General features: G+C 41.8%; 4 protein-coding genes across 7 annotated transcripts; 3 read left to right on the top strand and 1 right to left on the bottom strand.

Annotated features, from left to right (window-relative positions):
* Positions 1 to 707: 707 nt before the first annotated feature.
* Positions 708 to 3,740, bottom strand: ubald1b (UBA-like domain containing 1b). Its single transcript, XM_062450522.1, has 3 exons — positions 3,453 to 3,740; positions 3,063 to 3,122; positions 708 to 1,559 (listed from the first exon to the last, which is right to left on the bottom strand). Exons 1-3 carry the CDS (start codon positions 3,558 to 3,560, stop codon positions 1,281 to 1,283), a joined length of 447 nt encoding a protein of 148 aa, XP_062306506.1. The 5' UTR covers positions 3,561 to 3,740; the 3' UTR covers positions 708 to 1,280.
* Positions 3,741 to 4,111: 371 nt separating this feature from the next.
* mgrn1b (mahogunin, ring finger 1b) lies at positions 4,112 to 11,312 on the top strand. Of its 4 annotated transcripts, none has more exons than XM_062450433.1 (17): positions 4,112 to 4,428; positions 4,738 to 4,856; positions 5,004 to 5,092; positions 5,205 to 5,351; positions 5,634 to 5,751; positions 5,850 to 5,916; positions 6,049 to 6,092; positions 6,222 to 6,269; positions 6,362 to 6,430; positions 6,637 to 6,796; positions 6,996 to 7,105; positions 7,230 to 7,444; positions 7,973 to 8,084; positions 8,557 to 8,602; positions 8,755 to 8,859; positions 9,126 to 9,171; positions 9,450 to 11,312. In XM_062450433.1, exons 1-16 carry the CDS (start codon positions 4,341 to 4,343, stop codon positions 9,164 to 9,166), a joined length of 1,578 nt encoding a protein of 525 aa, XP_062306417.1. In that variant the 5' UTR covers positions 4,112 to 4,340; the 3' UTR covers positions 9,167 to 9,171; positions 9,450 to 11,312. The 4 variants fall into 4 exon arrangements, with proteins under 4 accessions (XP_062306417.1, XP_062306401.1, XP_062306393.1 ...); XM_062450425.1 differs by having other exon boundaries at positions 4,113 to 4,428; positions 7,970 to 8,084; XM_062450417.1 differs by lacking the exon at positions 9,126 to 9,171.
* Positions 11,313 to 11,820: 508 nt separating this feature from the next.
* Positions 11,821 to 13,265, top strand: LOC134035375 (forkhead box protein J1-B-like). The gene is made up of 4 exons (XM_062480373.1): positions 11,821 to 12,348; positions 12,516 to 12,748; positions 12,783 to 13,055; positions 13,163 to 13,265. The coding sequence occupies exons 1-4, from the start codon at positions 11,821 to 11,823 to the stop codon at positions 13,263 to 13,265; spliced, it is 1,137 nt and encodes a 378-aa protein (XP_062336357.1).
* Positions 13,266 to 18,708: 5,443 nt separating this feature from the next.
* Positions 18,709 to 20,034, top strand: aanat2 (arylalkylamine N-acetyltransferase 2). Its single transcript, XM_062483113.1, has 3 exons — positions 18,709 to 19,105; positions 19,478 to 19,632; positions 19,729 to 20,034. The coding sequence occupies exons 1-3, from the start codon at positions 18,940 to 18,942 to the stop codon at positions 20,032 to 20,034; spliced, it is 627 nt and encodes a 208-aa protein (XP_062339097.1). The 5' UTR covers positions 18,709 to 18,939.
* Positions 20,035 to 20,583: the final 549 nt, after the last annotated feature.

The following is a 20,583-nucleotide window of genomic DNA, read 5'->3' as shown; positions in this document are numbered from 1 at the left end:
AATTTGTTTTCCAAGAATAGGTTGAACATGTGAGTTACCAGAACAGCAATAATTGTTAAAGGCAGATAAGTGCACAGTCCACTTTTGCTTTGGTTAATATTTGAACCAGTGTTACTCTCAGTTATGGCTGTTGGAATTTTACCACTGCAGAAAAACTGATGTTGACCTTCAAATGGTGCTTTTGAAAGAGAGATAGAAACACCCATAATATATAGAAAACATGAACTGTTTACAAGCACAGACAGGGAAGCTTATGAAGGAAAACATAAATGGTATATTATCCAAGATAGGTGATTTCCTAAACAGACAGATGATACAGTAGTTGAAAAGGCTGTCTTAACAAAACAAATCTCTACCACATTAGAAAGGAAGTGACCATAATACTGTTTCTGTTTGAACCATGGATATCAATCATACTTATTGTAAATAGTATAGGAGTTAATAATGATCTAAGTGCCATTGCTATAGTGTTTTCCTATCTCCCTGTACAAAACATCTGTTAGACATGAATTACCATCTGGTAATTAATGTAATATAGTAATAATATGTAATAATATTCAAGTAATATGTCCACATTATTTGTTAGAATCAGTATACACACAAAATAAGATGTAGAATATTTATTTAAATGTAGAAAATACAATTAATTAAAGCATTTTTGGGCATTCCTTGCCAATAGAAGAAGAAAAGAATGAGTAAACAGATGTTCACTTTGTACTGTTTGTATATTCAATTAAATATTGCCGTTTATTCAACCAAAGTGAGACTGATTTCTAAAAACCTGAAGCTGCTGTATAAAACAATTAATGGTTATTAATCATGATTTAGTCAAACATATTTTTCTGTATTAATTAGAATGAGACCACAACAGTACAGCTTAAAATACAAAATAACAGATTCATACCTTAAATTTGGTTAAACAAAAAGGTTAAATCATGTCATTCATGCAGTGCAACCTTAGAAGCAAAGGCATCCAGTCCATTGACGGACTAGTCCATTGATTTGAGACACATAAAAAGACAAGGGTATGGTAATATTGATGACATATGTAAACCGGTTTGTTGAAGAGGAATTCTAAATATAGGTCTATCATGATCTAATACAAATAAATTAAAAAGAGATAGGTTTAAATAAATTGGTTGCTTGTGGATTCAAAAAGCACTTACATCAGTCTTTTCAGTGCATGTCCACTTTGATAGTTTGCTTGACATAGCAGTCCATTACTACCGATGTCAAGTAGACTGCCTTTTTAGGTATCTTGTTAACCTGAGACCCCACTCTCATCTCTCTGCCTCCATGGTAACACTGGCCTGTTGCCTGGTGGCTTGTTGAGTGACGGCTGCAGGCCACCCAGGGGGAGGCACCTGAGAAGGCAGCTGAGCAGCAGTCCACATGCCCTGTTGACTCGGACCCCAGTTGACCCGAGGAGGGGGAGATGTTGCCATGGAGGCCAGGGGACTAGTGCTGTTGAAGCTTTCTGAAGTCTTCAGATGAGAGAACATTGTAAGTGCATCTGGGAAGTTTGGGGGTGTTGCTGGTGTGTTGGCTGGAGTGCACATCTGTGGGGTGCAGAGAAACATGGAAATGGTTAACTTCATATCCAGCCGTGTGTGTTACGTTCAGCTGAGACCTCAGAGGATCACCCACAGGGGAGCACTGCCAAACACTGGGCTGGTTCAAAACCAACTCTATCTCAGAAAGGATGCGCAAGAGAAAAAAAATCCTCTGCCTTAAAAGACACCGGCAACTAATGTTACCAGTCATCTACCCAGCAAGGGCTTCCAATACTTCTCCTTAATGTAAGAACAGGTTATTCACCACAGATGATAGTTCACGCACTTTGTGCAGTGTCATATAATATGTCATTTATTAGCAATGTGATGTGTAGTGTAACAGGGAGAAACAGGACTTGCATCTTGCATTCAGAGGGTAGTAGTTGAGTAGTCAATGTGGCAGTAACATTTTAAAGAGGGACATGCATCTGCAACTTAGTAAGAACAATTAAAAATAGTTTGAAGGCCTAAGTGTATTTACCACAAACTGTTACCCAAAATCCAAACTTTTGACAATCGTGGGGGTAGGAATAGTCCGATCGTGCTTCAGCAAGAATTTAAAGAGAGGTTTCACATTAGAAATATGTATATGTGGGTATAAATGGAACTCAGTCCAGACACTGCTTTAGAGTTGACCAGCTTCATATGGATTGGGTAGCCTTTATGCATTATATAATTCTCATTAATGATGCACAATTAACCTTAAGCACAAACATTGCTAAGTTCAGCACAAGCTGTCTTTGTTTAAAATGGGTCAGTGAACATTGTGGCATATGGCTAACAGCTTTAACAATTACATATTTCAGCTTACATGGACAATCACTTCTTCCATGTTTATACTTTATAAATACTTACACTTTTACAAAGGTTTCTGATAAGGAGCAATAAATTAAGAGTGGTTCATTACAGACATGGACAGCTAAAGCATTTGTCTAAATTCTAAAGCAGCAAATTTGCTACAAGAACAATACTGTTTAATATGGCAGACATAATAATAGGTGATGTAAACAAGTAAACTGTGCATATAGGGAATCCGTTTTTAGCATAAATTGTATCAATGGTGTCTTGTTTTTGGTGTTCTGATGCAAGTGCAAAGTGTAACCATTTTGTATTCACACATTTGAACACATGCTCTATTGTCTATCAACCAGCCATTAATTGGCCAAATGGCACGTTTCCTGTCTAACTGTTATATCCAGAAAAGAATGAAGACATGCAACTACACTCACTGAAATAGGACAGCCAACTGTTAATTCATTAATCAACTATGTTAATTACATGAGTATTATCTAATCGCAGTCTGTGAATTTCTTAGTGTTTGATGTTTTTGTCTCCCACCATGATACATTTATACATAAAGCTAAATCACGTGGCAGTTTGAGTTATTGCATCAACTGCATAGGACGACAACGTGGCCACTGTTATTATTTTGTTCGGATCAAGGATGGCAGACATAAAAGCAGTTTGCACACTAACAGCAACTATAACGATGTATTTAGTACTACTTACCATTTGATGATGGCGACCATATGGAATATTGGTTTCTTGAAAGAAGGCACTAAGTGCAGTCTTAAAGGTTGACAGAGCAAAATAGAAACAGTTTCAGAGAAGCAGCCATTTTACTTGGCTGAAATCAGCACACTGTTAATTACTATGTTAACAACAAAGCTCTTTGGGCTTCAATTATTTACTGTAGACTGCTTGATTATGTACCTATCCCACCGGACATATTCACATTTAGCAACAGTGACTGAAGAGCACTAGTGACATACTGTCCATACTGTAGCGAAATCTTCTATTTTAATATAGGCTACTGTCCCAGACAGCCTATATCTACTTAATATATGTGATTAAATACTAGTTGTGATGTCATTGTAGTCTGTCGGGGACTATGCTTACCTCAAACTGCCAATGTGCCGCTTGCAATAGTTGTTTTGCCTGGTCTGCTGCGCATCCTGCAGCCAGGACAAATTGATTTATCATAACTTGATGCTTTAGAATATCCATTTTTCAGCCGCAGCGTACTATTCTGAGTGTTTTCTAGGCTCAGTCCTTTAAATATTCCTTTTCTTTTACAATTACATCGGTAGTTTCTCAGATGTACAAAAAGGCACCTCTTAATAGAACAAACCCCACTTGTTTAGGTGTCTGCGCTGGATACAGTGCAAACTCCAGCGTTCTAGCACTCCTTGATTGGAAACTTACAATTGCAAATCGTAAACGTAAGATGTTATGGGGGATCGGGGTTGGTTCCACCCAATCACAATCAATATCAATAAACGTCACCTAGACAAGCAGGGGAACCATCTTCCTACTCATGTCTACTGTTTCAAAATAAAGTGTTCTAGAAAACGTGATTATAGAGTGTTTCTTACGAAACGTTTTCTTTCTATGTGCGACTATTTTGTTCAGCTATGTTTAATACTATATAACTGTTAGTTAACTTTCAATCTGAATGGATTTGTATCTAATGGAAATTAAAGCATATTGTGTTTTGTTTTATTGTAAGGACATTTATTGTGAAATACATAATTTGTTGCAATGGTTTTTGCCTCAAAAGCTTCCTGGCTTAGTGTACATTATTTCCTGTTTTCCAGTAGGAGATTGTCCAAAATGTATGACTACACCATTTAATTGAACTTGACAGTAACAGTTTTTGTTTGACAGTTATTTATTTTTCGATAGCCTAGTTTTGCTGTCGCAAGTAGCTACGTTGACACTTGCTAGCAAACATTTGTTGTTGTAAACTACTCCGGGAGGCTATCGAGCTAGCTAGTCGACGACAAGATGGGCTCCATACTTAGTCGGAGAATCGCTGGTGTTGAGGATATTGATATCCAGGCCAACTCCGCGTATAGATTCCCTCCTAAATCAGGTAATTGGAAAATGTTTCCTGGCTTGGTGGTTACGCTGCTATCTAAAAACAGCTACCTTACCGTTAGCTGTAGCTATCGACTGATGCAGCTATGTTAACATTATAGCTAGCTAGACTAGCATAGCTGAGTGGCAAACCAAAAACAACAACAAAATCTATCGGCCACAATGCAACCCATTACTGTAAATTATCTTTAACTTTTGATGTCCACCTACAATAGGAAGATATTATAGTCGCTACTTTTTGGAATTGAGAGAAAATACAATTATAGTCGTACTACATATATACCTTCGTAACATTACCTTTCAGGAAACTATTTTGCCAGCCATTTCTTTATGGGAGGGGAGAAATTTGATACTCCACATCCAGAAGGATACCTGTTTGGAGAGAATATGGATCTAAATTTCCTTGGAAACAGACCAGTACAAGTAAGGATACTCGTTCGCAATCCTTATCACGTTTTTTAACCATGAATACAACCATTAGATGCAGCATTCACTGAGGCAATACAGCAGTAATTTATATTGACCCCGTGTATACTGTGCAGCATGGTTGTAATCTCTTTATTGTCTTAGTTTCCATATGTGACTCCAGCACCCCACGAACCTGTCAAGACCCTCCGTAGTCTGGTCAACATCAGGAAGGACTCGCTCCGATTGGTCAGGTGACAAGGGATCATTTAATTTGATATCATAAAGCAATATGCCTACTTTGCTTTCTCACGTTGTGTTCGTGTCATCTACTTTATGATTTTTGTTTATCTGCTTGCCAAATAGGTACAAAGATGATTCTGACACTCCAACCGAAGAGGGTGAGAAGCCCAAGGTTCTGTATGGTGTGGAGTTCACCTTTGATGCTGATGCTCGTGTAGCTTTCACCCTGTACTGTCAAGCCTTTGAGGAATTCTCCAATGGGATGGCAGTGTAAGAGTCTCCTTTCAAACCTCAAGGTTGTTTCATTGAGTTAGCATTAGAATCATTGCTGCCAGATCATTTCACCCAATTGTACTTTTACAGTTTATTACTGTTGTATTCTTGTTGTACCTCAATCCACCCTAGTATGTAACAGTATTTTTTTCCAATGATGTAATTAAAGTTCTTGCCAAGAAATAACTCTTAATAATATGTTGTTATATAAATATAAATATCATAATAATATATGAGATTATTTCTGATATTGACCTTTTTGAATCTGTCTGTCTGTAGTTATAACCCAAAAGGTCCAGGGATGGTCTCTGAAACTGTACACTATAAAAGAGGTGTAAGCCAGCAGTTCTCCATGCCATCTTTCAAAATTGATTTCTCAGAGTGGAAAGAGGAAGATGTAAGTGATTTCATATAATATAAATGCAGTTAAAACTAGACTTAACATACAGATCCATTACATGTGGTCAATTATGTCTTTTTTTACATCCTTTATAGCTAAACTTTGACCTCGACAGAGGCGTGTTTCCTATGGTAATCCAAGCTGTGGTTGACGAAGGGGATGGTTGGTTGGCCCGATCTTATAACACTTTTCATACAATCAAACAACCACACTTAATTAGCAGGTGCCAGATTTGGCATTTTAAATTCAATGTGGGGTATCTCGCTATTCATAAACCTTTTTTTGTTTCTCCAGATTGCCTGGGACATGCTCATGTGCTGTTGGCAGCATTTGAGAGAGTAAGTAAAAGTTACAATGCCCATGTTATCTTGGGTTATTTGGGATGTGTACATATGTAATAAGAATTGTCTAAGTTGTAATGATGGTTTGATGACGAAATATTAAAAACTCATATTGTTCGTTTCCAGCATGTAGATGGCAGTTTCTCGGTCAAGCCTCTGAAGCAGAAGCAAATTGTAGGTTGAATATGATTTTGTTAATTGTTGTGCACTTGTTGTTCATGTTATTCAAATTTCAATATTAATCAGCATGTTCCATCATTTTAAAGGTGGACCGTGTCAGCTACCTGCTGCAGGAGATCTATGGGATTGAAAACAAAAACAATCAAGAGACAAAGGTTTGCTACCAAATCATTACTTAGGGAAAGGTTTCCCAGCTAATTTGCCATAGGTTTAAAGTCTTCAGCTTGAACGATCAAAGTTGCTGCCATCCTAGTAATGCCTTGTAAAGACATTCACAATGATGAGTCTAGGTGCTTTTATCGGAAGAAACCTGTATGATTTTAGTGCAGTAAATAGTTTTCTATTTATTTATTCCCTGTAGCCATCTGAGGATGAGAACAGTGACAACAGCAACGAGTGTGTCGTTTGTCTGTCTGACCTCCGAGACACGCTCATCCTGCCCTGCCGACACCTCTGTCTCTGTAACTCCTGTGCTGACACTCTGCGCTACCAAGCCAACAACTGTCCTATCTGCAGACTGCGTAAGGCCCCAGGGGATTTCCAGTACAGATGCTGGGCCTACCAACCAAAGAGCAGTCTTTGGTTCCCCATGCCTCAGACCTATGGCAATGCACTGCTTTATGAATGCACTAAAAGCAGATTTGAGAGAAATCGAGTGCTTATGATGGTTCCTTCACTTGAACATGGTCATAGATCTCTGCCTGGTTTGTCTGCCCTTAGCCTTCCGAGCTTTGCTGCAGATCCGAGCCGTGAGGAAGAAGCCCGGGGCGCTGTCCCCTGTGTCCTTCAGCCCCGTGCTGGCCCAGAGCATGGACCATGATGAACACTCGGTACGTCCTCGACAAAAGCTTCTGACATCCACGATCTCCTGGTCATGTCATCCCTTGGGAACCGAGCGACGTCGTTCTTCTCCGTGAAACGTGTGCGATTACGTTTGGTCTTTTGTCCCTGCAGAGCTCAGACTCCGTCCCTCCAGGTTTCGAGCCCATCTCCCTGCTGGAGGCGCTGAATGGCCTGAGCTCCGTGTCTCCCACCATCCCCTCAGTCCCACTCTATGATGACATCAACTTCTCAGGGGTGATGGGAGGGGACGGCAGGCAGCCGGGCTCCCCTGAGCACTCCGGGGATGGAGGCCTGCAGAAGGGCAAAGTCAGCAAGTCACCTGACAGGTAATCCTGGGCGAGCATGTAGCCATTGTGAGTCAGCAAAACTTAGTACATGTAAAAGTTTGAATTCAAGGCTGATGTTTGTTTAGGTTTGTTTATGTTGCTGTGCAGTGTATTCCCCTGTGTTGTAACTTTCTGGGATTCAGTCAAGGAAATTGAGGCTACTAAATTATCAGTGTAAAGAGAGGGTTGGATTCTCAATTTGACATTGCTTCACCTTCAGTGATTTGTCATCACTTTGTATAATGGCTGGCAGGACTCCTCATCTTAGAGAATCTGTGAGCTGCTACATCTGCAGGCCCCCACCCCCTTGTGTGTATATCACCCTGCTTGTGAGTGATGAGTCAGCCAGTCCTTGGCAATCCATCTACTTGACATTGCAAATCCTGCAGGAGAGACACTCGCCCAGGTTCAATGAGTGAAAACCTTCCCCATCCCAAGTTCCGCAGGGAAAGAGCCCTTTCAGTCCCTGGCTTTGTGCTCAACCTATATGCTTCTGACCCCACGACTTGTGTGTCTTGTACCCAGCAGCACCCTGAGGTCTCCGTCCTCGCCCATCCAGGAGGAGGACGAGGAGAAGCTGTCGGAGATGTCAGACGCCCAGCCTCACACCCTGCTCTCCGGCAGCCCCGCTCCCACAGAGGTGAGTCTGCTCTGCTCAAATGCAGGCCTATTAGAGGTCACCAGAAGCAGTCATAAGAAGATTGGTGATTCGGCCTTTGTCAATTACGCCCCAAAACTATGGAACAAATTACCCATAAATATTAGGGAAGCAAACACTCTAGACATTTTTAAAAGACAGCTTAAAACCTACCTTTTTACCGAAGCATTTAAGTAATTTTATCTCAAAAGGGTTTTCCTACTTTTTAAAGTTGTTTTCTCTCTTGAACAGAGATCTTATTGGGATTTTTATTTTTGTTTGAATTGTTTATCACTTGTATTATTGTTTTTATTGATTTTATGTAAAGCACCTTGAGCTACAATTCTTGTATGAAATGTGCTATATAAATAAAGTCTTACTTACTTACTCTGCGGCCCTCTGGGGGGCCGAGCTCCCGTTTGCCGTCACCCGTCGGGGCCACAGGTCTCACATTGCGCTCTCTCTCCCGCCCCAGGCCACAGCAGCTGAGGACGTAGCAGACTCCCTCTCCCCAGATGACGGTAAGTTCCGGGCTCCGCGTCGACGCACATATGCATAACTACCAGGCCACGAGTTAGCATTCAATCCACGTGGTTAGGATTCTCTGGATTAGATAGTGTTGTAAACCTACTTGGTCTAATTCTACCGCCCCCCATCCTCCTGGTTGGTGCAGAGGACAGGCTGCACTCTGGAGGAGAGATCCTGCAGGACAGCATCAGTGAGCACAGCAGCCTGACCAAAACAGAGAGTGACCCCCCAGGTGACCTCTCTCTGCCAGGTGAGACATCGCTCAAGGACAGTGTGTGTGAGTGTGTGCATTAGTGTGAACGTATGCATGATTACCGAATGCTAAATAAACAATGCACAAATGACTGTCAGTGATTTATCATTTGCGGCAAACAAATTCTTCTGGCTTTACTCTGGTATTCTCACAGGCTTCCACGCTCCCTAGCTTCACATCTAACCTGTGTGCTGTTGTTCTTCCTTGTTTCCTCACTCCATTCCCTACCATCCTGTCCCCTCCTCTGCCCTTGCTTCGGCCAGCTCTAGGTCCTGATTCCTGCTCTATTGGTATGGAGGAATAACTGTGGTATGTAGGCTGCCCTGTCTGGCCTGCTTCTCTATGTTCTACTCCCTAAAACCCATTCCTCAGTAACATACTCGATCCGTCGATCAAAACGACACTGTCGGTTTATATTTTATACAAGTCATAAGGTATGGATGTTTGGTAAGCTGTCATGCAAAATACAGAAATGCGCAAATTCATCTTTTTGAAAAAGCGTTGATCCCCCTGATTCGTGCGCACCGCCCCCAGGGGCGATCGGTCCGTGGAGTCCTCTTAAACCCCCCCCCCCCGTGTTTCCACAGGATCTTCCGAGTCCACAGACAGTCTGAAGAGTCAAAGCACCAACTGCTCCAGTCAGCCTCTCCTGTGTCCCCCCAGCAGCCTCCACATGGAGGATGAGCAGCTTGACCCCTAAGTCATTCCGGACCCCCCCCCGACGCCCCTCCTCCCCGTTGAGCCCCCCTACTCAGCCCAGGATCATGTCCTCTCACACTCAAGCATTCCCCTCCTTCCTTGGTCTGCTGTGCTGTCGGCTAGCACCGTCCGGGTCTTTTACCCCGTCACGATCTCTCTTTCACGGTCACTGCATTTGGGATAGGAAAGCCAGGTTTTACTGTGTCCCACTGTACTTTGTGATTTGGGGAAAAAGAAACTGTTTTGTTAGGTTGGCCTTGGATGTGTGTGAAAGTGTTTTTGTGTCTCTGGCATGAGTTGGGTCTGGCTTTGTTGTGGGAAGTTGCAGTTGGATTTCAGAGACTATCACTACCCTGATATGGTGGTGCTTCAAGCACACTTACTTTCAATACTTTAACCTGGCTCCATTATATTCTTATTGCTTGACACTAATATAATAAGAGTTAATGGATAGCATTCCGACTTGATAACTATATTAATCGATAAAAATAAGCAAGTCCTTGTTAAAATGTAATTGTTTTTAGGCAGTTTAATAGTAAGGAACCGTACCTGGTGTTAACCCTGGTTAACTTCAGACATTTTCAAAACAGATGACACTCTATTTGAAGTGATTTCATGCTGTCTTTTTTAAAATACTTTGTCTGTGATCCATTTCACCTGATCATTTTGAACTTTACAATTTCTCGAGAAGTCAATGGGATCAATTTAAGTTGTCTCTAATCTCAAACATCTACATGTATGCTTTTTATACTGAATAGTGTGATATCTATGTATTATACCTGTACTAGAATCCTGTGTAGTCAAACCTGTATATTTGTGTACAATGCAGTAGAAACTGAAGTTATAGATCAAAGGCACAGACACATGTACATCACCATTGACTGATTGATTGAATACTACAGGGGCCATGGAGTATTGACATGCCTACAGCTGAACACAAAGATATTCCCTGCAACAAGTGATTATGCTATGCTAACTTTATTGTCCAGTGTGTTTGTCTTAGATGTGGACGATCTCTGTGCAGTCTTTCAGTGGCTTCAAGTCAATGCCAGCATCTGCTTAATGATGTGCAGTAGCTACAGGATGGGTTAACAGTTGCCTGGCAAAATCAATGCCCTCTAGGAGTTTTTAACTCTTGCACTGTCTGACTTTGGTCCTGTCAGTATCATCCTGTATGCATAGATCTATGTGCCTTGAATAGCTAACTGATTTGGCTGTGTTGCACTGGGCTGTTATTGTGATAACTAGTAGAGGATACACTGCAATGAAACCTGTAGCCTAGTTTTTTTTTACATTGGCTGAAAGAGTAAATGTAGGATTTTAATCAGTGTAGTTCTTGCCAGAGCTCTATTGGTTCCCTACTATTTTGGATACATGTACCAATAATACCTAAAAACTGAACGGTCTTATGTTGTCAGTGAATATTGTTGAAATTATTTTGGGATTATGTATATTGTCCAATGCAACATGAAGTAAAACTGTATATTAATAATCAAGACAGCTTTTGCATGTGTTCCTGAATGGAGTGGCGTCTGCATTGGATAGCCTACTGTTAATTTGTCCCTTGCTCTACTCTGATTATGTGCCATTTCAACTTTGATACAGTGTGCCTTGTCCCTGTTCTAATTATTATTGACCTGGTATCCAGGATAACACCAGACTGGGTGATTCATGGCTCTCAGTAAATTCAATCTTTGTCTGTCCCTGTGTGTATATCTGCATGTGTAAAACAATAAAACTCATTAATGTTCACAAAATTGGCATTTCAGTGTGCACTTGTTCTTGCCGGATCAAGTGAACATCTGACGAGACAGTTTGTTATGCGTTTATTCTGATACATGTTTCGCTTTCGCTCCTTGTGCTAAGAGACACTTACCAGTAGGTGATGCTAAAAAGCTGTACTTGCCGTTCAGTCGGGCAATTCAAGAGTGTCAGGAGAGGAGCAGAATGGGTTGAGAATTTCATAACCAATCAGCGTGCAGCACATTTGTTCAGACTCAGCGGGCCATTAAAAGCTTGTGCTGCCTTTCATCCATCAAGTAAACTCATGGTAGAATTGGCAGAAACCGGCAATTATTTTATGCGGATCGCCTCTATCAAACCCTCTCCCGGAGCGACACATCAGCTTTTCTTTTACCAAGATAAAGAACAAATGTAATGTATACGCCTTTATATTTAATTATAAAGTGCAGTTACGCTTTAGAAATTTTGAACAACTTAAAAATCTAATGTCAACAAATTCATTTTGACAGTTTTAAAATGATAGTTCGACTTAAGACCAATTTCCTCAAAAGAGATGAGAAATGGACGAAGCTCTACCCAGACGACAAAGATTACAGGTATGGCTCAGCGCATCTTGATGACAGCCTAACCAGCCTTCATTGGCTTCGAGATTATTCCATACACAATGCAGGCTTAGAAGGCCTCCCAGGTTCCAGATGCTACCAGCAGTGCCACCAACACCTCTGGGCTACAGAGTCTCCCTCCAGCCAGCTTGCTGGAGATACTGCTGCCACATTCATGCCAAGAAGTTTGAGCAGCCCCATCACTTGTAGTGCCTCAGCTAACAAGAAGGACAGCAGAGACATGTCTCAGCAGAAAGGGACTAAACCTACAGCACAGGTAGACTACACTGCCAACCCTCAGGTGAAGCCCCCCTATTCATGTGCCACGTTGATTTGCATGGCCATGCAGGCCAGCAAGAAAAACAAGATCACTCTCTCTGCTATTTATAACTGGATCACAGAAAACTTTGTTTACTACAGACATGCTGAGGCCAGCTGGCAGGTAAGTAGTGCACTATAATTACATTGTTAATTAGAGCTCAGAGTTTACCTGACACAGGATGAGAGCAGTAGGGGATGTTGCATGAGACCAATTTAGAAACTCATTATTCTCTCTGCAAGTGCACTCACATATTAAAATGCTCTGCAACTTGTCATGTCTCTTCATAGAATTCAGTCCGCCACAACCTGTCACTCAACAAGTGTTTCAAGAAGGTGCCCAGGCAGAGGGATGAGCCAGGAAAAGGGGGATTCTGGCTAATTGATCCTGCGTATGCTGACATGTTTGTTAATGGAGTGTTCAAGCGCAGACGTGCAACAGCATCTCGTTTCAGCACACAGAGGCAAAGTAAAGCTCTAGCCACTTCCAGATCCCAACATAACCCAGATCCCCAAGCGTACCTGTGGTCATCAGGCCTTCTACAGAATGACCCACAGAGGAAACAAACCGAAGCAGCTGAAATTCAGATGTGAAACGACATGGTCACAATCGCCTGTGTTGACAGCCGATGCCCGGGAACCTTTGGCACTGAGGGGAGAGTTAGACTGGGCCTTGGTGTTTGACGATGTGCTGAGTGGCAGTAACTTTGAGGGTCTGGACTTCAACCAAGCTCTGAACTCCCTGGGCTGTGACATGAAGCTGTCTCCGCTGGGATGCTACCTGACAGGAACGGGGAAGTGGTGTGGTGTCAGGGCACAGCAGGCTTGCAGGTACATGGAGGTGAGTGACACTGGCTGCAGCGTAGAGAGGATGTTATGTCCTCCGGCGCTCCCAATGGGCCAACCTGAGCACTGTGAGGAGTTTCCTCTGTTCTCAGACCGGCAGAGGCCCCCCTTGGAGGAGCTGAAGGAGGAGGTCCAGGCAGTCCGGACCACTGCCTCAGCTTCTGTGAAGGCTATTTCCACGAGATGCAGCTGTAGGAGAGAGCAGCCACTTAGATGGGACAGCCTCCCATGCAACACTCACAATTTAGCAAGCACTTTAAGTGGAGGTTATCATGTCAGATTTTCTCTAACGTTCGCATCATTAATCACTCAGAGAATGCATTTTACTCTAATTTTAAGATACAAAGAAATACAGTCCTAGCCTAGATTGCCTATGCCGCAAAACACCTTTATACAGATGCCATTATGAACTGTTAAAAGCAGGTCTGCAATAAAATGTTTCTTATTTTGCAAATGATAAAGAATATCAAGAACATAAAACTTCATATTTATTTTTATATGAGAAAATGTATTGACTGAGTTGGTTTGCGTTAGAAAGCCACCATCATAGAGGTGTTAAGGGAACATACAGTGTTTTATATTTAAAGGCAGGAAAGTGTTGGACAATATGCATTCAGACCATTGTACGTACTGTATATTTACTCAATAAATACAATGAATTGCAAAGTACCTTAACTGTGTTTCTTTGACAAAAAATGTACTTCTGATCAGGAGACACATCGGCTAATGAGTTGTTAAATGAATTTAATACTATGGTTAACAAAGATTACAATATTCTTCCTAATGACAAAACATGGCTTGTACAGGGGACCTTTAACCCTAAACAACAAACGTAATAATTACAATTATGTATCCACTGGCAGAGGGTTTTATGTGTGTCTGCAATGATGAGCATCTATGCTGTGTGCTAGGGTCAGGGCCCTTACACTCTCACACTCCCCCCCCCCCTTTATACTTATGTCACAGACTAATTAGGCCCCACCCCACAGGATAAACTGTTAGCCAGTTGCTACAAACACCAGGAGACGACACCAAATACTGGGGAGGCCCTTAAGATGAAATCAGATTCTCTCTTACTTTGAACTGTTAGTGAGCCATGATTGGTACCTTTACATCGTGTTCAGCTTCATTGTCAAACAAACGCTGTACTGGGTTGTTGCTGTCTCCTAGCTTCAGTGACCCAATGAAGTCAGCAGGGGGTGCCATTCCATTGGTCCATTCGATCACCTGGTTCCAATGGCAAGGTTAAGTTCATAATATAGCTCATATAGTGTCACTGTCTTACAGGGTTATAATGGGAGAATAAACTGTACTGTGCTACTACTAGTACTATTCATATGTGGAATTAGAACAATGCAGGCTTTTTAGAATATTATGTCTGAATAACAAATGAATATCAGTATATCAGCTTAAGGCGTATGACATTTCCCAGGAAATGTCCCTCATAAAATGCATTCCTATAACAAGCTACATCAGGTGATATTTTCTGTTTAACCTTTTTGCATCAGAGCATGACTAAATGTTGAATCAAGTCAAGCATGCTGCACAAAGCAAGTTGCACTCTGAATATGTTTCACCATCCATTCACTTGCACATATTTAACTTTTATCTTTATTCTTACTTACTTACTTACTTACTTACTTAAGTAAAGCTCTATGGATTAGAAGGACATAGGACAAGACAGCACATGAGATATCTCTCTCTTTGCTTCTGCTGTAATACAATAAACACATTTTGCTCAGAGTGCACCTGAGCTAATCAGCTGTAAACATGTAAACACCTTCCTGTCTCTCCTGGGTGTTAAAAGCCAGATGGAGCCATTAAGGTGACAGGTTCTTGCAGAGGTCAAACCATCACTGAAAACCAATACCTCAGCTTTATCATACAATGGGTACGGTCAAAAATTACGATGTATTTTCCTTCTCTGATTGGCCAGATCTTTAGATAATGCAGCAATCTGCTGGAATTGGAGGAATCACTACCCCATTACTTGATTGTGAGCCAAAAAAAGGAATAAGTTGAAGTCTTAAAAATAACTAAAGACAATTGCTGATTATGGCCATTGTCAGTGCCGTTAAGGCTAATATGATTATGTCAAGCTTCTGTCAAGAAAACATAGTTTGGGGACACAAACTCTAAAATGATGAATCATCTGGTAATTAAAATATCAATGACACATCCTTATACACTGACTTCAGTGATGTCCAAGCACACCTTCATTACACATACAGTGCAAAATTAACTTATGACGAACTGATGTGAAAATGAATAATAATGAATGATCATTTGACACCTCGTGAGTGTCACCTCACCTGATCTCGTGAGTAATCAAATCATAAACACTGTGTAACTCTTTAATCCCTCTTTACTTTAACTATATCAGGTTTAGATCAAGCCATGGCAAGGTGTTCTTACATTTACATTTACATTTAGTCATTTAGCAGACGCTCTTATCCAGAGCGACTTACAGTAAGTACAGGGACATTCCCTCTGAGGCAAGTAGGGTGAAGTGCCTTGCCCAAGGACACAACGTCATTTGGCATGGCCGGGAATCGAACTAGCAACCTTCAGATTACTAGCCCAATTCCCTAACCGCTCAGCCACCTGACTCCCTGTTCTTCTCATTAAATTAGCAGGTGAGCTAAACCTCTTTGAGTCATTAAGTCAGTCTGACAGCAATCCACACAAATCTCCCTCTCAGTGGGTTTGGTTCCTTCAAAGCCCACATGCCCTTGGTCTTCCACAATAGAAGCGTGTCACGTCAGCCACCCAATAGCACTTCCTTGGGCATGAAGACGTGTTATATAATATCCACTTGCTCTGAAAGTACCAAGTCAATGAAAGGAATTGTTAAGACAAGTTCAAGACAAAATCAACGTATTTATTACACATACGAAAGGTGCGGGTGTCTGATACACGGTTGAGTATCTCAGAAGACTGGACAATGAATACAGGAAGTCAAGGGAGTATATGGTATCACAATATGAGAGGATACAAGATGATTAGCATAGCCTTCGCAGGCACTGAAAAAGGACACTGTGTTCTAGATAGCTTTTGTTTAGGTCTTTAGATAGGGCTCCTAGAAATGGCCTTGTCACTCCTTCTATTTTCCTCATTCAAAGTTGCATGGCATTATACACTTTGGCAATATTGTGACCTCTGACTTATATTAGTGACACAGGCCTTTCCTAGTCACACCTTACAAAGAACTAACTTATGGCTATGAAGGCATAAGAACACAGCATAATGACAGTACATCAAAGATACAAGAAACATAATTAATAGATAGGCATATTTGTCTCCTGGACATAACCAAGGGTTATGTGCTCATGAGCTTAATATAGCAAGGTATAGATCAAACAATGTTTATTATATTCATAACATTTCAAACAGTATAAAAGTAATAAAGTAATCATTATCTTTAATTGTTTTTAACTGATCAGTGGTTTAAGGACAGACCTCTTCAGGCACGCACATGTCGGGTTGGATGAGTAGATTGAAGTTGGGCTAATCAAGGGATGGATGAGGTCATGCATGCAAGCAGCCAAGCCTCCAGACTTTACACTCATCCAGTCATCCATTCCCCTCACGAGACAAAATATCTTGATCTTGTTCAGATATTGGCAAACAAATTTCAACAAAAAGAGGGAAATGTGAGGATTCTTTTATTCCTTTAAGTGCATGTAATCACTTACTTACACATAACATACAGAGGTTGCAAGCTTGTAAAATAGATGATTAATTGTACAACCCCAATTCCAAAAAAGTTGGGACGGTGTGTAGTATGAAATAAAAAATAGAATACAATGATTTACACATCTCATAAACCCATTATGTTATTCACAATAGAACATATAAAACATGTCAAATGTTTAAACTGATGAAATGTTCAATATTAAGGAGAAAATAAGGTAATTTTGAATTTGATGGCAGCAACACGTCTCAAAAAAGTTGGGATGGGGGCAATAAAAGGCTGGAAAAAGTATGTGTTACTAAAAATAAACAGATGGAGGAACATTTTGCAACAAACTAGGTTAATTTCAAACAGGTCAGTAACATGATTGGGTATAAAAAGAGTATCTTAGAGAGGCAGAGTCTCTCAGAAGTAAATATGAGCAGAGGTTCACCAATCTGCAAAAACCTGCATCTACATATTGTGGAACCATTTCAGAATAATGTTCCTCAATGTAAAATTGCAGACTTTGAATATATCATCATCTACAGTTCATAATATAATTTAATTATTCTCAGAATCTGGAGAAATCTCTATGTGTAAGGGACAAGGGGGAAAATAAATTCTGCATGCCTGTGATCTTCAGGCACTCAGGCGACACTGCATCAAAAACAGGCATGATTCTGTAATGGAAATCATTGCATGGGCTCAGAAACACTTCCAGAACTCATTGTCTGTAAACACAGTTTGCTGTGCCATCCACAAATGCAGGTTAAAGCTCTATATTGCAAAGAAGAAACCACACGTGAACATGATCCAGAATCACTGCCATCTTCTCTGGGCTAAAGCTAATTTAAAATGGACTGAGGCAAAGTGGGAAAACTGTTCTGTGGTCAGACAAATTTAAATTAGAAATTATTTTTGGAAACCTTGGACGCTGTGTCCTCCGGACTAAAGAGGAGGGACCAACCGGCTTGTTATCAGCGCTCAGAAGCCTAATTTCTGATGGTATGGAGGTGCATTAGTGCCTATAGAATGGTCAGCTTGCACATCTGGAAAAGCAACATCAATGCTGAAAGGTATATACAGGTTTTAGAGCAACATTTGCTTGTATCCAGGCAACATCTTTTTCAGGGAAGTCCTTGCTTATTTTAGGAAGACAATGTTAAACCACATCCTGCATCTGTTACAACTGCATGGCTTCGTTATAGAAGACTCCGGGTGCTGAACTGGCCTGCCTGCAGTCCAGACCTTTCACCAGTTTAAAGCATTTGGTGGATCATGAAACGAAAAATATTACAAAGACCCAGGACCGTTTAAGCAGCAATAATCCTGTATCAGACACAAAAGGGAAAATATTCCTCTCCCACAACTCCAGCAACTGGTCTCCTCAGTTCCCAGACAGATATAGACTGTTGTTAAAAGAGGAGGGGATGCTACACAGTGGTGAACATGGCCTTGTCCCAACTTTTTGGAGACGTGTTGCTGCCATCAAATTCAAAATTACCTTATTTTTTCCTTAAAATGGTAAATTTAATCAGTTTAAACATTTTACATATTTTATATGTTCTATTGTGAATAACATAATGGGTTCATGAGATTTGTAAATCATTGTATTCAGTTTTTTATTTTATTTCACACAACGTCCCAACTTTTTTTGAATTGGGGTTGTATTTCTCAGTGTTCCAATGCCCAATAATGAACAATGACATTCAGCAGACAGTGCTTACGTACGCTCATAAGCTCCAGACAGTCGTGTGACTGGGGGGGTCAAAAAAGAAAGAGGAGGGGTTCGAAATCTAAAAATAGAGAAAGAGAAAGGGAGAGAGAGAGTGAGAGAGAGTGAGAGAGAGAGAGAAACAGAGAGAGAGAGAGAGAGAGAGAGAGAGAGAAAATGGGCGTGAGACAGATAAGGAGCAGAGGAGGAGATGAGGCAAGAGGGTCGGGGCTTATCTACAACACAGAAGAGGAGCCTTCTTGTGAGAGGAGAAGCCAGAGAGAGGTCTACCTTCAGCAGGGCTGGTTCCTTTTGATCACAGGCTATTGCTACAGTCATCTTGCAAAGAAGCTGGCGTTTGTCATTCAAGATCCAACAGGACAAAGTAGTGCGTAAATCAGTGAAAAGTCAAAGACAGAAGGCAAAGACAAAGAAGATCTAGTCAGTTTTTGCTATCTCCACTGTTCAAGGTAGCCGCAATGACGCAGCAGGTTAGTAGCTCGCCATCCCTAAAGCCCTTTTTTCTGAGGACACCTGTCCGGGTGGTCAACCCCCGGCATCAACGACGACACACACTTCCTGCCAGTGAGTTCAGGAACCTGACCCCACAGGACGCCATCAGCGTGTTTGAGATTGAGAGAGAAGGTAAGAGGGAGTCTACAGGTTTTCCACTGATTGTAGAACTGCTTGTGGTAGGCAGTATAAAGGGGTTTCAAATTTTAAAAGGGTTTAAAATGTGAACCATGAAATACAATTATTTTCGGAATAAAACTCAAGGAAAGGTTTATGCTTCCATGATTGTTTAAAAGAAGTCCGTGAGCAAGTGAGCAAATCAGTTTCTATGCGCCAGATATAGTAGCTCTCAGTCTTTTGTCAGATGTGAACAGCAAAAAGATGACTCCGTTTTTGAGCCATCTGTTACCTTGCCTGTAATCTGCTTACTTGATCTTCAGGATGCATCTTCTGTAGCGCTGTCCATCTTCAGGTCCTAATCTGTCTTGTCTTTCTGAACCCTAGCGTTTGTCTCTGTGTCAGGTGAGTGTCCACTCACTCTTGACGAGGTGCTGAACTTCCTCAGCCAGTGTCCGGAGCTGTCCCTGGGCTGGTTCGAGGAGGGCCAGCTGGTGGCTTTCATCATTGGCTCGGGATGGGACAAAGAGAGACTGGCACAGGTGAGATCGCCACTAAACCATTCATTCAGTTCTGTGGTACAGTACAAGAGAGAAAACAAACGGGCCCTAACCCTACCCTGTGCTTGCTCTCAACAGGAGGCGATGACCCAGCACGTGGCAGAGCCCCACACGGTTCACCTCCACGTGCTGTCAGTACACCGTCACTGTCGACAGCAGGGCAAGGGCACCATCCTGCTGTGGCGCTACCTGCAGTACCTGCGTTGCGTGCCGGGTCTGCGCCGGGCGCTGCTCGTTTGCGAGGAGTTCCTCGTGCCCTTCTACGGCAAGGCTGGCTTCAAGGATAAGGGCCCCTCGGCCATCTCCGTGGGCAACCTCTGCTTCCGGGAGATGGAGTATCTGCTGGGGGGGGTGGCCTTTGCGCGACGAAACAGCGGCTGCTAATCCCTGCCCACCCTCAGCCGACCTCCACACTCCTACCACCCTGGCACTGGAACCAATACAACCAAGAAACATAGACTCTGGGGAGCATTGATGACTTGACCTGACCAGAGCAGACAGACAGCAGACAGGCAAGATTCAGGCAGGCAGGCAGGCAGATAGACAGATGCACCCATAGGGTCTGTGTGCTCCAGTTGTTCCAGTATTGTAAGCCTCACCAGTCTGGGCAGCAGAGGCCTCTGACCCCTAATGTCAGAAGCTCACCGCATTCCTGACCCATGCAGCAATGAGCAAACGGCATCATGTGTTTGTTTGCATATAAGAGCAGAAAATGACTACCCCTTTACACAAGCAGACAGATCTTGAGATGGGTTGTCTATAGATGTTGGTTTGTTCCTGTTTCAGCCATTTGTCATTTTCACTCTGTATACCAACTGTTCCCTCTGTATTAATACACATCTGTGTTGGAGTAGGAGTTGCAATTTAGAAGCTCTCTGTGACTGCTTTAAGTCCAATGTAAATACTACTCTATTTTTGTAAACAATTGAATCA

Source organism: Osmerus eperlanus, chromosome 2 (assembly GCF_963692335.1).
Source record: "Osmerus eperlanus chromosome 2, fOsmEpe2.1, whole genome shotgun sequence".
Taxonomy (NCBI): domain Eukaryota; kingdom Metazoa; phylum Chordata; class Actinopteri; order Osmeriformes; family Osmeridae; genus Osmerus; species Osmerus eperlanus.
This window is presented reverse-complemented; position numbering and strand designations above follow the sequence as displayed.

What these genes read in the sequence shown, in the direction of transcription:
- ubald1b (XM_062450522.1), bottom strand. Translation starts at nt 3,560, where the DNA reads ATGGATATTCTAAAGCATCAAGTTATGATAAATCAATTTGTCCTGGCT. An exon ending in CGGCACATTGGCAGTTTGAG is followed by an intron (nt 3,123 to 3,452) that starts GTAAGCATAGTC and finishes TCAACCTTTAAG; the next exon opens with ACTGCACTTAGTGCCTTCTT. An exon ending in ATGGTCGCCATCATCAAATG is followed by an intron (nt 1,560 to 3,062) that starts GTAAGTAGTACT and finishes TGCACCCCACAG; the next exon opens with ATGTGCACTCCAGCCAACAC.
- mgrn1b (XM_062450409.1), top strand. Translation starts at nt 4,341, where the DNA reads ATGGGCTCCATACTTAGTCGGAGAATCGCTGGTGTTGAGGATATTGAT. An exon ending in TTCTCCAATGGGATGGCAGT is followed by an intron (nt 5,352 to 5,633) that starts GTAAGAGTCTCC and finishes GTCTGTCTGTAG; the next exon opens with TTATAACCCAAAAGGTCCAG. An exon ending in CTCCCTCTCCCCAGATGACG is followed by an intron (nt 8,603 to 8,754) that starts GTAAGTTCCGGG and finishes TGGTTGGTGCAG; the next exon opens with AGGACAGGCTGCACTCTGGA.
- LOC134035375 (XM_062480373.1), top strand. Translation starts at nt 11,821, where the DNA reads ATGATAGTTCGACTTAAGACCAATTTCCTCAAAAGAGATGAGAAATGG. An exon ending in ATGCTGAGGCCAGCTGGCAG is followed by an intron (nt 12,349 to 12,515) that starts GTAAGTAGTGCA and finishes GTCTCTTCATAG; the next exon opens with AATTCAGTCCGCCACAACCT. An exon ending in CCAGATCCCCAAGCGTACCT is followed by an intron (nt 12,749 to 12,782) that starts GTGGTCATCAGG and finishes AATGACCCACAG; the next exon opens with AGGAAACAAACCGAAGCAGC.
- aanat2 (XM_062483113.1), top strand. Translation starts at nt 18,940, where the DNA reads ATGACGCAGCAGGTTAGTAGCTCGCCATCCCTAAAGCCCTTTTTTCTG. An exon ending in GTTTGAGATTGAGAGAGAAG is followed by an intron (nt 19,106 to 19,477) that starts GTAAGAGGGAGT and finishes TCTGAACCCTAG; the next exon opens with CGTTTGTCTCTGTGTCAGGT. An exon ending in ACAAAGAGAGACTGGCACAG is followed by an intron (nt 19,633 to 19,728) that starts GTGAGATCGCCA and finishes TGCTCTCAACAG; the next exon opens with GAGGCGATGACCCAGCACGT.